General features: G+C 37.8%; 1 protein-coding gene across 3 annotated transcripts in view; it reads left to right on the top strand.

The window, feature by feature from the left end:
- The window catches only part of LOC136843254 (uncharacterized), a 189,127-nt gene that overhangs the window by 129,807 nt on the left and 42,068 nt on the right, over window positions 1-17,252 (top strand). For all 3 annotated transcript variants that reach the window (XM_067111374.1, XM_067111375.1, XM_067111376.1), the window contains exon 9: window positions 13,756-13,865. In XM_067111374.1, the coding sequence (XP_066967475.1) occupies window positions 13,756-13,865 (110 nt within the window). The remainder of the gene's footprint in view (window positions 1-13,755; window positions 13,866-17,252) is intronic.

The following is a 17,252-nucleotide window of genomic DNA, read 5'->3' on the forward strand; positions in this document are numbered from 1 at the left end:
GTGAGAGAGAGAATGACTGCATAACATTTTTCTAACAAATTTGTGGGAGATGATGACTAACTACATTTGTATGATATATAAATGACTTACCTAATAAGACTAATTTTCAAATATTAATAAGATTAAATAATAATAATACAGCATACTGAAATTACAACATTTATGCATTTTCAAATCAGACTAAGGGCAGAAGATCTCTCTCTCTCTCTCTCTCTCTCTCCAAAAGGTAGAATGAGAAATGGATAGATATATTTTAAATCGATACTAAGTTCAGCCCTTCACTCTCACAGGAAAAGATACTGCTAATTTGAGTCTCTTTACCTATGCACACTGTGTGCGTGCGTGTGTGTGTGTGTTCATGGTGCTTTAAAAGTGCTTGGTAAAAGTAGTGGTAGTCTACATCTTTGGAAAGCAAAGAAAAAAACAATTTTTGTTGTCAGCCGCAGTAAAGAGAAATGGATTAACATTCCTCAAGAGATTAAAGAGATAAACTCTCTCTCTCTCTCTCTCTCTCTCTCTCTCTCTCTCTCTCTCTCTCTCATGCCAGCACAAGAATGGCTGAATGTAAGTCGTAGTGGTAATTCATTCTCTCTCTCTCTCTCTCTCTCTCTCTCTCTGACTGGAAAAGGGTATTAGTGTTTAAGATGACTTTGAAAAGATATTAATATAATTTCAAAGCTTAATACAGTAGTAACAGGATAATAATTTAAGCTATATTTGATGTAGGATGATACTTAAAGTAAAATGGGAGAGCAATGTAGTTCTGTAGAATTCCAAGTCTTTTCTGGTAGATATGGTGAGGCAGTCTCTCTCTCTCTCTCTCTCTCTCTCTCTCTCTCTCTCTCTCTAGCTTCAAAACAGTAGAATGGTAAAATTTTGGAGGGTTTTCATGAAAGACTCGATAAAAATGCAGGTTATGTCATTTTCAAGATACCCAAAGGATACTCAAAGGATTAAAAGTAAGGTTTTATTACAATTTTCGACGATTTTTCCGGTTTACGACGATTTTCAGCTTCAAGGCATGTCAGAAAGGAACCCCGTCAAAACCGGGGACTGCCTGTGTATATATATATATATATATATATATATATATATATATATATATATATATATATATATATATATATATATATATATATATATATATATATATATATAATATTTATTACATTATGTTTTATTACTTATAATTAATTTCACTTCATTATTATTTTATGACTTTCATTGTTTTCAATAATATTTTGTGAAAGGAAGTATCCTATATCTTTGGAGAAAGAAAGTTGGAAACAATGGTTTTAATTATCTATCCTACTCCTTTCAAGTACTTATATATTCAGCATCTTGTCCATTTGGCTTCCGGTCAGTTCGGCTTCCCATTAGTTCGATTTCCTGGCCGTTCGACATAAAGTCCTTTCTTCTTCCTGTCCGTCGACTTCTTGGCTTCAGCCTATTGACTTCGGCATATGTGCATTCGGCATCGTGTCAGCTGCTGTTTATTGGATCCTTTCCTTGTCATTTGTAAAGGATGCTCAATTGGAGTATTTCTCTCATCGGCGTATACTGTACCTCATGGTCACTGTGGATGTGAGGATTCTTGGAGTAGTGCTGCATGAACTATTTTTCATGGCTCATGTTAACCCTTAAACGCTGAGCCTCTATTTACAAAAGTGTCTGTCGTATGCCGGCGGCGTTCGGGAGTTAGCACTGAAGCGGAAAAAATGTTTTTTTCAAAAAATCACAGCACGCTTAGTTTTTAAGATTATGAGTTCAATTTTTGGCTCCTTTTTTTTTCATTACCTGAAGTTTAGTATGCAACCATCAGAAATGAAAAATATCATTATCATATATAAATATTGAAATATATGACAGCACCAAAAAAAAAAATTTCATATATTGTATACAAATCACGCTGTGAGCAAAACAGTTAAAGCTAACGAGTTATTTTTTTTCTTTGTATTGTACACTAAATTGCGATGATTTTGGTATATAACAAATTGTAAAACTATCAAAGCAACAGAGAAAATATTATCACAAAATGATGCATGAATTCGTAACGCGCGGACGTAAAAAAAAAGTTTTTAAAAAATTCACCATTACTCGAAATATTGTGCTAGAGACTTCCCTTTGTTGAAAAATGAAGGTAATTGATTGAATATTACTAGACTGTAAGTGTTTTAGCTACAATTGCAGTTTTCGACCATTTCGTTGAGTTAAAGTTGACCGAAGGTAGAATTTTTTCTATTTATCGTGATTTATATGAAAATATTTCAAAACTGGTAAAAGCTACAACCATGAGTTATTTTTTGTTGTATTCTACATGAAATTGCGCACATCTTCATATATAAAACTTTATGTAATGACGAATATAAAACGTTGCAAACGTTACGACAACGTGACAAAAGAATTTCTGAGATGTTCGGCCGAGTTACCGCGTGGATGTAAAGAAGTTTAATTCAAAAATTCACCATAAATCGAAATATTGTGCTAGAGACTTCAATTTGTTGCAAAATGAAGGTAAATGATTGAATATTACTAGAATGTAAGAGTTTTAGCTTACAATTGCATTTTTCGACCATTTCGTCGAGTCAAAGTTGACCAAGGTTGAAATTTTTTGTAGTCGACGACGGCACGCCCACTCGCCACCCAACAGACAGTTTTAGTCGACGATACGATACGCCCAGTTGGCGTTTAAGGGTTAAGATTCAACTGTCTGGTGTGAGTGAGAAAGATGAATTCCTGCTTACCCAGCATGCAGCTTGCCATACATCTGTCTCATCAGTAATAAGCAGTGCACCAAATGTGTATCTTGTTGACAACAAAAAGTGCAGCGCACTACACAATGGTCTCTTCTGAAATAGGCAGTTTGCTCCAAAAGCCCTTAAGCTCATGGTCCATGACATTGACTGCATATTTTCTTGATTGTAGCTTATACAACCTGTGGTGTATTACGAACGTGCAGTATGCCATGCAGTGGTCTGCCATGTAATATGGAACACACCAAGCTTTTGTTTTCATTGTTTATTCTGTAATTCTCACCTGTAATCAGTGACTCATTATGTTCAGCAACATAAAATGTTGAGCACAGCATACTTAACTCAGATGTTTGTTGTTACTTTTGCTTGTAGAACTTCTACAGGCTTACTGACTTTTGATAAACGATGTGCTGCATGTATAATGCTATGATACCTGGGGAATTATGTGGTATGTAGAACGCAGCATGTACGATGGTATGACAACGCAAATTATGTGGTACATATAAAGTGCTTTCAAAATTAGTTCCAAAAGCCTTTATAATCAGTTCCAAACTATTCACAAAAAGGACAACATTAAATGGAACCTGAAAAGAAGTTCTAAAAGTGAAAGCAAAGATAAGAGACTTGACTTGGGGACCTAGAAAGAATTTGGAAAGAGGACCAAAACAAGCGTAAGGTTCCTCTGAGCAAAGATATAGCTCATTGGCAAAGGAAAGTCAACAAAAAGGGTATGGAGAGAAAGTCCTTTGCTATATACAGAATATTGAAAAGCTGGAATTTTTTTTATAAACAATTATTGAAAAGCTATAGAGGGGCTGAAAATCACCTTAGCGATTGGATACAATCAGAATCATCTCAGTCAGACATTGCCAATGTCAACCAAAATAAAGGACATTCTCCAGCAAACTCCAGCAAAGGAGGAGACAATTAGAAGAGCTCTTTCAATAATTAGAAAAAGAGTCAGTGCCATTACTGAGGATTATGAGTCAGTAATTTTAAAACTTAGGAAATTATCAGACAGAAAATAAGGAATGTGTAAAAAACAGTTGACAGAGATAATGGACCCAACACCAACTTTTTCAGAGGAAAATTTAGGGACAAAACCTCAAACCTCATCCCTCACTCTCCTCACTCCAAGTAGGCAAGGAATGGATCTTTCCACCATGATCCAATAGGAATTGAGGCAAAGAGAAAGATGTCAGACAGAAGAAACTGCACAGCATTTGCTGCCTGAGAATCACACAGACCCTTCAGGAAACTCAGAGCTGATTGATAGAGTAGCAGGTGATTGGCCTATCTATCCAGGCGGAAGGTTTTGAGGAATTCAGATAGACCATCATGACCCACAATTTCTTCATAAGCCACCTCTTCTAAAGAAGAAACACAAAATGAAACACTGGATTGTATATGAAGGATAGGCTTAGTAGACAGTGTTATGGAAGGGGCAGTAAAATACTAAAATTGTACTCAAGAAAAAACATTTGAATTGGTATCTATACAAACAATAGTACCCCTTAATAAAACCAAACTGGAATTGGTGTGAAAATTTATACAAAACAGTAGAACTTATGTTTCATCATCTTAATGAGCATTGGGTTATTTTTATTGGTACTGTATATAAGTTCTTAGGGGAAGACATGTCAAGGTAAGCTCCAGGGCCACTATTTTGAAAAATGGCACTACCTAGACTTTTATTTGGACCATCAGGGTGACTAGTTGGGCCATAAACATTTCCAAGAGTTTTGAGGGAATCATGTGGGAGATTAGATTGGACATCAACACACAGTAGTTTATGGGAGAATACCAAGGCTATTAGATTAGCTAGCAGCACTCCCTGGATATTGGAGGGTGCACCAGGCTGTCTAGGTCAACCACTAACACTCACTAAACTTTTAGGCGAGTTCTCATTTCACATCAGAACTCACCAGAGTTTTAGGAAGAGAACCAGGGTGTTAGTTTGGCCATCAGCAATTCCTGGATTGTAAGGATGAGCATCAGGGTGCCTAGACCAAACTTCAGTATTCACCAGGGATGGGGAAAACACCAGGGGGATGACTAAAATGTCCACCAGTAATACCTGGATTTTCAGGATAAGCACCAGGTTGACTAATTCATTCAATAGCACTCACTGAACTTGAGAAAAAAACAAGTGATGGAGGGGGATGGGTGGCTGTGAGGAAAGCCCAGGTGATTTTGAAGGAGTTGGTCCATGAAGCCTTGAGGAATTATTCTTTATGTAAAAAATGCAAATGAATGTGTGTGCATATGTGGGAGGGATTTGCCTCGGGGAATAGACCTGCCCCTGGGTTTAGTATTTATAGTATTGCATGTCATGTAAGTAGAGAGGGTTGGAGTCAGGAAGGGCCTCCATCCATAAAACATCTGCAAAATAAATTATGAAATGAGCTGTTCACTGAATGTTAGCAACCTCTGGAAAAGGCTTATTAAAAACAGGTACCCCAACTAGGGATTAAACTGAGAAGTATTAGAGTGCAGCTTTTTGGTGATTCCATGATTCCATGCACTCACCTACTTTACCTGTAATGGGTCTTTTGTGAATAAACTCTGCACACCTGTTTCCGTTGCACTTCTTTTCCAATCTAGCTCACAACCACAACAAACAAAAGATAGATTTGCAAACCGACCAACAAACCACAAACGAGAGGGCTCTCAACCTTACGCCATCAATGCTTACGGTCACTTCCCTCCACCCCACTATTCTCCTGACTCCCATCTTCTTGGCGTCTTATGACATCACAACAACAACCGTTACGCCATTTCAGACGTAGAAGCGGACTGCTTTAAAAACATCTAATGAAATTAACTGTGTACTTTGTATACATTTGTCAAATGCATGATGCATATACTTCATTAACCCAGAAAATAATAATAAAAGAATAATAATTAAATGTATAAAACTGACAGATAATCACACTTATCTCCTCCTCCCTCCCCTACAACTGCTTATCCTAATCCCATTCTTCTCCAATTCTCTACCCTCTATGTAATTTCTGATATTTTCCCCTGGAACTCCTGCTTAGTCAATACATCAGCTATTCAGTGCTTTCCTTTTTTCCATCTCACCGTTGTTTCTCCAGATTATATTGTTTCTCTCATTGCTGCAATATAAATTTTTAATCTCTTACTACTTACTCTGTACTGTACTTGATTTATTTGCAGTCATTAGTGTTTTACTATCAGTTTTAACCGATGCCTCTAATTTTCTCTCTCTCTACTATATCTTCCCACAAATGTTTGAAATATGTATACCAATCCTTCTATGGCCTCCCCCACACTCAGGGCTTCTGGTTCAATGGTGGATTTTCCTACTCTTCTGGATTTTCTGGATTCCCACCATACAGGACTTCTCCTCTTACCACCTGTCAAGGATATCACATAATCCAATTGTGTATGATCATCTTCAGTATTCCCAAATGAAGCATATGCATAGGCTTCCCAATAAATCTTTTCTTCTTCTAACTCACTTATTATCACTTCTCCCATTGTTCTTAGTTTTTCTCATTATTTTAATAAGCTTTTTCATGTCTTGAGTCCTTCCTTCTTCATTCCAGCCCGAGAAGAACCCTGAAAGGGTTCAGAGGTCTGGTTAAACAAATCATTTATAACTACCACTGATCTATATTCTGTTAACCCCATTTGTCCTAACACTCTATCACCCGTAAATCTTCTAGCTTCTGGTCTTGTAGAATGTATGTACTGCCATGTTTAAGACAAATTTTGTTTTCCCTATGTGTTACCATTACTTAAAACTTTTACTTTCTTGTTCTCCTACTTGCAATTTCCCTTTCAACTTCCCAGTTGTTTCCTTTAAAAACCTTTTAATTCCTCCATAACAAAAATCGTCTACATGTGTACATAAAATACCATTCAGTTTATTGTCTTTCCTCCAAAGTATATATTAGTTTCTAATCTACTTCTCTGACCTTTAAGCTCCTCCACCACTTTCATCACCTTACAATATCACGCCTTTGCTACATCCTTGAGCCCATAAACAGTTTTCTTCAATTTCCATAATCCACTCCAACCATCTTCACTAGGTGGTTTTAAATGTACCTCTCTTTGTATTTCATCGCCTGGTAAATATGCAAATTTTACATCTAATGTATAGCAAGTCCAATGTTTCAATTTAACTATTGTCAAACAAAATTTTAAAATTTCGCATTGCATGTAGGAGCATCTTTTCCCATTCAGCCATTTCTTCTTCAAAAACCTCTAGCTACCAGTCTTGCTTTACATATCCTTTCCCCTCCTTTTACTTTTTCAGTTACTATCCATCTTGTAGATATAGCTTTTTGTCCAACATCATTTACCTCCTCATATACATTGTTTTCTCTCGAACTTTGTACAGGTAGTTCTTTTTCTTTAGCTTCAATTATGCTTTTATTTTCAAATCCTAGCAAAACCTCTTCTTCATCCTCAATTTTTTTTACATGACTATAATCTCTTTAAGTTAATCCATCCCTTGTCAGCTGACTGTGAGTCTTGTACAATGTATAAATCGGCCCAAAATTTGCTTGATCTTTTTTCCTGCAAGACTTCTCCTAGACAAAGGTTCCTGTCCCGCTCTCCTGTACTGGGGAGAAGACATACCGGAGGTGCAAGGGAGGCTGGTGAGGTCTGTCCATGGGTTGCTGCCTCCTCAGTCAAACCGGTTGCAAAATCCCAGGTTTTGACAGACTACCGTTGGAAAGGCATGTCGTTGGATGTGTGTAATTTGTCTTCCAACTCGGCTCTCATTCCCTGGCTCTCCTACCCGGGGAAAAGACATATCGGAGATCCAAGGTATGCTAGTGGAATTACACACAAGTTGCCACCCCTCGGTTGAGCCTACTGAAAATCCTAGCCATCAACAGGCAGAGGTTAGAAAGACATGTTGTGAATGTGTCTTCAACTCGGACTCAGATTCCGATGGCACCCAACGCCATGAGAGCGCCATAGGCACTCCCTTGATTCATCCAGACGGTCAAAGAGATAGGTGGGCGACTCCAGTCGGTCTTCCCCACTTCCTGTTAAGTGGGACGAGGATTTAGGTAGCCCACAGCCTTCCAGCAGATATGTAGTGGATCCCTCAGTCCTTGCATTGGTACCTCTTTTCTTATCATTGGGATTCTCAGGCTCGTTCTCTCCAGATTGTCTGGGGCTAGTACGTCCCTCTTGGTCACCTCCACCCCAACCAAGGATGAGGTTGGCCTACCTTACACAAGCTGGGTAAGAGAAAACTATCTGTGCATCCTTCTGCTCCTCTTACCTTTGAAAACTTTTGGACATTTAAATGCCACAAGGCTATTCTCAACATGGGAAAAATACAATAAATCAGAATGTCCTTTGTTTTCTTCCAGATTTAATCTTTTTTTTTTTTTTTTACTTTTGCATGACTAGCTTCTCTGAGCGAGCATTGAGACTTTATCGTTGAAGCTCTTCATGCCACAAGTGGTTAATGAGGGTCTTTGCTGTCACTTTCTGTTCATATTGTCTCTTACACTCATTTTGTTTATAGTGTTGTGGCAAAACTAACTTGAAGGAAGTGATGATTTTGAGTATATGTCTACTTTTTTTTATGCTATAAACATTACGTATTTTGATATTTATGTGACAGTATTGTAGAAATGCTTAGCCCAAAGAAACATGCAAAACATAACAGAAAAGTGTCCCATTTAGTGGCCAGGCCTTTAGCACAACATGGAGAGAGAGAAACAGTATACCCAATGGAACTCATCCTAAAACCAGTCATCAGCTTTTCGTGAATCAAGAAAAACCATGTACTATAGGTATAACGAGAGGTAAATACTGTGCTATGAACAGTTGACATATTGAGACTGTTGTTCATTGAATCGTCTATCCTTTTTGTTTTTAAAAAATGATGAAGTGAAAATTTTTTCCAAATTGTACTGCAGTTGCAACCTTCTCAAATTGACCCTGATTCTGAGGTAGTTTTCCTTCTATCTGTCTTTCACTGATAGACAGATGTGCGAAGTTGCAGCCGGACGTTGTTGGTGTTCCTGATACTCAGGATTTGAGAGCATGTATTAGTACTTGCCTTTTGGTCCTCTGCAGGCTATTATTAGATCTGCCTTAATGAATACAATCAAGACAGATCAAGGATACATTTATGGCCAAGGCATCATACTATAGAGCCCATCCTTTTCACTTTCAAAGAGCATGCTCCTACTACATTGGAATACCTCGTCTCTTTTGACAGACACCAGATTTGCAGCTTAATAAACCTTTTGTAAAGGCAGTGGATGTGGAACAGATATAGTCTGTTGCTGACACCTCTCAGGATGCACTAGCAGTGTTAAAGCTCTAAGAGGGCAACTTCATGCTTTTGATATACCTGAAGTATGCAAATTTCTAAATACCCACTCAAAGGTTTTCTCAGCATTAGCTCTGCTTTACCCCTGGAGGAGTAGTCTTTCAATTCAGGGCACCTTGTTTTGGGCTTCCAACTGCTCCTCTTGTGTTCATACCAGTATTTGCGCTGGTCTCAGCTTGGGCTCATTCATAAGGGATACATCTGGTGAGTATCTTGACGATTGGCTAGTTGTAGCAAGCGCATGCTCACAGTTGCTGTAGGACCGTCTCCTCAAGTTTTGTCATGATCTGAGGATCATGATAAACTACAAGTTATATTACTCTACTAAGTGATGGTAGAATTTTTGGGCATGCTGAAAGATGCAGTACCAGCAAAAGTTTCTCCTTAAGAATATTGCATCAGCAAGTTCAAGGAGGTGGTACAGAAGTTTCTGTCTTGTCAGGAACAACCTGCTTGGTAGTGACAAGTTGTTCTAGGTCACGTGTTGTCCTTGGAGAAGCTGGTCCCTCATAGACATTTTCATCTATGCTCCCTTTAGTGGAGACTCAAAGTGTTCTGGTCCTCTGTAACAGACCCTCCTTTCTGTCTGGTCCCTTTCTTGCGGTAGGTGAGAGAGGACTAGCTTGGTGCTGGGACGGCATGATCCTCACAATGGGAATGCTTCTTGGCACTCCCCATCCAGAGATGTTTCTGTTTATGGATCCATCAACAAGCAGTGGGGGCACACCTTGAGGAGTTGTGGGTGTGAGGTGTGTGGAACCAGGATGACCAGCACCTCCACACCAGTCTTGGAGTTGAAAACAATTTTTCTAGCATTGCAGGAGTTCTATGACCATTTGATGGGTCACTCCATGTTGTTGATGAACTACAGTACAGTATTGGCATATGTCAACAAGTGGGGAGGTTTAATTTTTTCCACTGCCCCAGTTGACAATGCAGGTGCATGAGTAAGCGGTGGCCCACTGGGTAGTGCTGTCAGCCAAGTACATTTGGGTTCTTGGAATGTAGTGGCAGGCAAGCTTAGCTAGGGACTGAAAATGATCCTTGCATACCTGTGTAGTAGAGTCATTTTTTAAGGTGTGGGGACTCTGTATGCAGTCCTTTTTTGCCACTTGGCTCAACAAGAAGTTAACTGTGTTCTACTCAATAGTCCCAGACTCATTGGCAGCCATGGAAGATACATTACAACACCCAAGGGACAACCTCAACGAGTACACTTTTCCACTGTTTTGTAAGATTCAGAAGGTGATCAACAGGGTATTGATAACTCTGAGTCTCAGGCTAATGCAGGTGGCACCAAAATGGCCACATGCTGAGTGGTATTCTGATCAGCTGGCTCTGTTGTGTGAGGTATCACCAGACTGTGGGTCGCTGGCCTTTCATGCCTGTGGACTATGCAGCATCCCCTTTGAGCTTGAGGTTTTTTGCTGTGTACAGCAAAGGAGATGTTTAGACACTTATGTAAGAGCCAATGGCTGCCTATCAGGAGAAATAGTTTGTTTTCTGTGGTTGGTATGATATATGAGGTATTCCCCTAACAGAGCCACTCTTCAGCAGGTAGCAGAATTCCTCAGCTTCCTTCACCTAGAGAAGCTTCTCTCTGATTTGGCCATTAAAGCTATAGTTCTGCCACAGGCCAAGTTCTGAGACTAAAAGGAGTCAATCTCCTCTTCTTGTGGGAGATCTCCATGCTCCTGAGAAGGTTTGAACAGTCTAGTCTTCCCAGGGAACTCGGGGCCCCCAGAGTGAGACATGACTTTCGTTCTAAGGAGCCTCTCTCGTCACCCGTACAAGCCTCTTACAGAGTCCGTAGACAGTTCTGACATTAAAGAGTTTTTTCCTTCTTGACCTGGCATCAGTGAAGAGAATAGGCAAGCTTTATGGCCTATCTTTTAATGTTATGCACTTGGGGGGATGGGGCTTAGCATTACTTTAATTTTTCCTGGATTTCACAGCAAAGACTCAGAACTGGCAGTTGCTGATGTCAGGTTAGATTCCTTTTTGATCCTCTCTCTAGAGGACTTTGTAGAAGGTAATCCAAATTAGATACTACTGTGTCCTAGTGTTTTGCAGTACTACCTAAAGAGTTTTTTGGCATCTCAGTTCTAAGTGTTGACAATTTTTCATTGGTACCGGCAGGGCCAAGAAAGAGGTGCCCAAGAACATGATCCCTCTCTGGCTCCATGAGAGCAGGTGGGTGTATGACTCTTCCAGCGAGAAGGGTTAGTGTACATGCTGGCAAGAGCTCACAAGGTCAGGGGCATCGCCCTTTCTTTTGCATTTCAGAATAACCAGTCAGTACAATAGGTGTTTCATGTGGGTTTGGTCTTGTCAGACCATATTCACCACCTTTTACATGTGAGACATTGCCCACAAATCCTTGGACATGTTTTTCTTGGGTTCTGTAGTGGCCTGCTCAATAGGTTTTGTAGCTAGTCCAACTCCCCCTAATGGGACAGGTAGTGCCTTGTCCAAGGTATTCAGTGAGTGTGAGTGACTGGCCCTCCCTCTTTCTCTTTCCTTTCTCTCTCATAGGTCAGAGAGTCAGAGGCTCAGCTGAGTCCAAGCTGGATGGATGAGTTGTGCAGGTAAGCTATGTGACTGGGCACCGATCCTTCACTTTTGTATATTGTATGTAAGGAGGCAACTCCCACCTCCTCTTTTTGGAAAAGAACAGAAGAAGACATAAAACAAACGTTGACTGTCATTAGCCAGTTTTATTGTCTCGGACTGGATTACCCAAGTTTTTTCAGTTTTGAAAGGTAGTTGTTTACAAACCCATTTCTTGATGGTCAAGAAGTCTAGCAACTTCACAACCCATATGGGTAGTATGCTAGAGGTGTTGGGTTTCTTTCTTTGCTCCTATCAGATCAGAAAGGTGACATCCCAAGTTAGGCAAGCCTACCACTTGGTTCAGAGAGCTCCCAGATTTCCTCCCACCAATGAGAAAGTATCCTCATGTAAAAAATGAAGATTTGTATTTTTGTAGGAACAAATAGTAAATTTTAAAAGTAATTTGTGTTTTTCCTAACACAAAACCTGAAGTCCTTGACATTATGGTTCACTTCAGCCACCCCTCTTGTCTGGTACCTGAGTTGAAATGCTAAGTGGATTGCCTTTTCAGTTTTCAATTTTATTAAAGGATATATTAACTTGTGATTGAATAATGTAAGTAAAGAAAAAGAGAGAGAGAGAGAGAGAAAAAAGAGAGAAATTAGAGAAAATTTGAGAGAGTTTATGTTTTTCAGATTTAGAAAGGATATATTAACTTGTGATAAAATAACTCAAGCACAGTACAAAGAGATACATTATGCATAGTCCCCTTTCTCCCCTATCATTTTTTATTTCTTGGTTTTTGTCATAATTTTCACTCCATAAAATGATGAAACACCAATAAAAATGAAAATGCAAGAGAGAGAGAGAGAGAGAGCTTTTGCAATTGCTTTTGGCTTAAGGGAAAGGGATATGCAAAATAGATGAAATACTTGATATTTTATGAAATTTTGTTTGTTGTGGAAGTAAGCAGTTCAGTGTGTTGCCAACATTTAGGAAAAAATCTTTCACAAAGTTTGTCTTATAAATATTTTTAATGCATGCTCACAGCTGCCTTATATAGCTTCTCATCATCTGGAACTTTCTAGAGGTCTATCCTCAAGTTTCCAGAAGGATCTAACTCTTACTAGTAGAATCTTCTGACTACCAACCCAAAGTAGTACAATGCAGAATACTGTATGCATGTCAACACAACAAAACAAACCAGGCCAAATGTCATTTACATACATTGCATATGTAAGGAGCTTCTACGTAGAAGTAAATGCTGTCAATGGAAATGTTAGACTGCCTTTGCAAGGGTATTTTTATACTTTTAGGACTTAATTTTCTAGGCTGAACACTTCTTCCTGTTCCTCCTCCTAACCATATGAATGTGCCATTCCCTGTCATTATCAAGACCAATTTCTCTAAGTTTATGAACTCTTACTAACCAACTAGTTACAGTATTTATTTTCTGTACCAGTGACTTACAAAGAAGGAATGCATTTTTCTGCTTTACTCACAAGGTGGTCAGCAGCTCAGTTCCTCAGACTACATTGGCTAGGATATTCAAGAAGCTGAGCCTCTCACCAAAATGGTGATGTATGCTCAGTATGAACAAATCAAGGTATACAAGTCATTAATCATATCTTAATGTCTTGCTTCCCATCCCCCTGTTCTCACTATATCATCCTTTTAAGTGCAATAGAGTTGAAAATTTCATCACCAACTGATGGACCATGTGTACATGCAGTCACTTGTTACTCTGTTACCACTTAAATCATTAAGACTTCAGATTTGGCACGTCTAGGAGCAAGGCAACCATGATTTTAAATCAGTGTGATTGATGGGTGTGTTTCAGTGATATAGTTTGTCATAAAATCTTAATATTTATTATAAAGGTTTACTTGTATATGAATTTTATTTCGTAGATATATGAAAGTAATGAACTAGACAGGTGTAACAATGTGCATTATTCCCATTCATTACCTCAACATCAAATATGTAATTGAATATGAATATAAAGGCTAATTCATGACATAATAGCTGCAAGAAATTATTTTTTGAACTACATGTATGATCAAAGATGTTCTATGTATAACTAAATGTACTATATAAGTTTTATCTCATTTTCAGATGATGAACTTGGAACAGCAACAGGGTATCATAATGCTCTCCCCTTAGAAGTTCATGGCTCAGGTTATACACAAATGCATATGATTTCAAACTCCAAAGCTGAAAAATTAGTGAGTACTGATTTTTAAAAACTTTCTTTAGGGTACCCTGAGGGGGGAACTACCTAGTTTGACTGTTGTCCTTTATGGTGTACTCTGTAATTAGTACTAATTGTTCTTGACAAAATCCTCTCTTTCCCTAGTTCAGTGCTTTTCTTTGCTATTTAATTTCACATGGGCTTAGATATACTAGACTCACTTTGTTTCCGAAGTATTTGATGTGGTTAAGTTAGGGGAAGATTTTGTCAAAAATGTATTCAGTTGAATATTTCTCTCTGAACAAGTTTATTTAGGGAGTAATTTGGATGACTTTCTATCCACTGACCTATGGAATTCCCTAAAATAGAGAATGGTGTCACATTAAACAAATGTTCAAGGAACTACTCAGATTGTGACATTTTCAGTGTTGCTAAGAAGTATGTTATAAATCTATAATGCATTACCAGAGGAGTTTGTTAATGATACCTGCATCAGATTCACAGCATACCTTATTTGCCGGCATATTAGACGCACTTTTTTTTTTTTTAATGTACCAAAAACTGCCGTGTCCTACAGCGAGCATACTGGGTAGGCACAAAAATTGTCGCTAATAATAAAACATTGAAAGACAAGCCTAATTATTACAGTAAATGTTTTACTGAAATAAAGTATGAAATCATATGCAAATTTACCCTCACCTCAAAGGAAACTAAATGAAATTTACCCTAAATAAACAACATTTATGTGTTAACGTGACATGCCACCAGAGTGGCAATATGGTTTTGTTTACATCCACACATTGCAAATGGCTGTCAGGCTAACTGCCGACGTATTGTAAGCAATTTTTCGTAAGTTTGTGATAACAGACTGAATTTGGCTTGTTTTCACTATTTTATTATAAATAACAAACTTACAAAAAATTCCTTAGGTTACATCAGCAGTTAGCCAGTCAGCTATTTGCAATGAGTGGACGTAAACAAAATCATAGCGCCGCCCTGGTGGCCAGTTGCAGTAACAAATAAACATTGTTTATTTGTGGTAAATTTGATTTAGTTTCCTTTAAAGGTGAGTGTAAATTTACCTGTGATTTCATACTTTATTCCAGTATGCTCTCACAATATTGCATTTCGTGCACAGAATCAAACATTTTTCCTTACAAAATCACTTTAAAATATCTTTCATGTAGTTGATGAAGCTCACTAAAATTGTTTTTTCCACAAAATATCCCAGTAAAATAGGGGTGCGTCTTATGATAGGGTGCATCTTTTACGCTGGCAAATACGGTAATTAACTTACTCAAGCAAACCATTGCAGTCAACCCCCAGGAATCACGGGGGGATAGGGACCCCAACCACCTGCGAATAGCAAAAATCCACAAAAACTTTACACCCCCTTCTAAAATGCTTATGATGCCTATTTTAATTGTTCAAACACCAAAGGCCCCCTCTAAACATGCTTTTAACTACCTATTTCAGTAGTTCAAACACTAAATATATCTTAAACTATCATCCTAAAACACTTTAATATCATTTCAAAGTTATCTTACAACATTACCCTTAAAACTATATGGCTCATGGCTGTGTGTGAAAACTAATCAAGTTACCTCCTAAAAGAGAGAGAGAGAAAAAAAAAATACATTTGCACCTTAAAAATATTTAATGCACTAGTGACAGTACATACACAAAGTAAATAAAGATTAATTGACAAAACTAGGTAATAAGAATATACAGTATCAGTAAACATTGAACTCAAATCAATCATAAAAGAAGAGGGAACACTCCCTCACAAAGCATCGAAGTTAATCAGCAACTACCAAAGCTGGTATCCTGCTGTGTGATTCCTACTTCCAGCCCTATCTATATATCTATCCATCTGTCCATCCATCTCTCACATTCTACTAGAATCCTTTGGGTAGAGAGAGAGAGAGAGAAGTGCTGAACTGAGTTATGTTTACATTGGTTAAAAATGTCAGGAGAGTTTATTTATACGTATTACAACAATCTTCATTTTTATACATATTACTGTATGATGATAATAGATCAGTATAATACTGTGTATATGTATGTATGTATGTATGTATATATATATATGTATATGTATATATATATATATAATATATATATATATATATATATATATATATATATATATATATATATATATATATATATATATATATATATATATATATATATATATACATATACACACACACACACACACACACACACACACACAGCCAGTCCCCAGGTTACGATGGGTCCGACTTACGACGTTCCAAGGTTATGACGCTTTTCAAATATATTCATCAGAAATTATTTCCCAGTTTACGACGCTTGTTTTAGGGTTATGACGCTGATCGGACAGAAGAAATATGGCTACAAAATGGCAGAATAATGAAAATTTGGAGTTTTTTTAATGAAAAACTCAATAAAAATGCAGTTTACATCGTTGTCAATGCACCCAAAGCATTAAAAGTAAGGTTTTCTTAGGATTTCTGACGATTTTCGGCTTACGACACAACGGAGGAACGGAACCCCTGTCGTAAACCGGGGACTGCCTGTATATATACAGGGTGTTTCGAAATTAAAGCCTCCCCTCTACAGCACAAACTAAAATTGATATGGACAAAAACAAAAGTAATTCAGAACAGGTATTTATTTAAGTTTCTCTCTGAGTATTTAATATTTTGTGTGGCCTCCATCTACCTGTACCACAGCCTGCATTCTTGAGGGGTATGATTTCAGCAAATCGCAAAAAAGCTGAGACTCAAACTCCATTTCCCCGAGCACTTCGGTCACCTCTCTTCGCAGGTCGTTGAGGCTTGGTATACCATCATAGTTCACTGTGCGCGCTTCAACACGATCCTTAAGATACTACCAATGTTTTCACACACATTAACCCTTTAACGCCGAAGCCCTATTTACAAAAACGTCTCCCGTATGCCGGCGGCGTTCGGTGAGTTAGCGCCGAAGCGGAAAAAGTTTTTTTTCAAAAAATCATAGAACGCTTAGTTTTTAAGATTAAGAGTTCATTTTTGGCTCAATTTTTTTTTCATTGCCTGAAGTTTAGTATGCAACCATCAGAAATGAAAAAAAATATCATTATCATATATAAATATTGGAATATATGACAGCGAAAAAAAAAACTCGTATATAATTGTATACAAATCGCGCTGTAAGCAAAACGGTTAAAGCTAATGAGTTCATTTTTTTAGTTGTATTGTACACTAAATTGCGATGATTTTGGAATATAACAAATTTTAAAACGATCAAAGCAACACAGAGAAAATATTATCACAAAATGATGCATGAATTAAACGCTGGGACGTAAAAAATGTTTTTTTCAAAAATTCACCATAAATCGAAATATTGTGCTAGAGACTTCCCGTTTGTTGAAAAATGAAGCTAATTGATTGAA

Source organism: Macrobrachium rosenbergii, chromosome 11, assembly GCF_040412425.1.
Source record: "Macrobrachium rosenbergii isolate ZJJX-2024 chromosome 11, ASM4041242v1, whole genome shotgun sequence".
Taxonomy (NCBI): Eukaryota; Metazoa; Arthropoda; class Malacostraca; order Decapoda; family Palaemonidae; genus Macrobrachium; species Macrobrachium rosenbergii.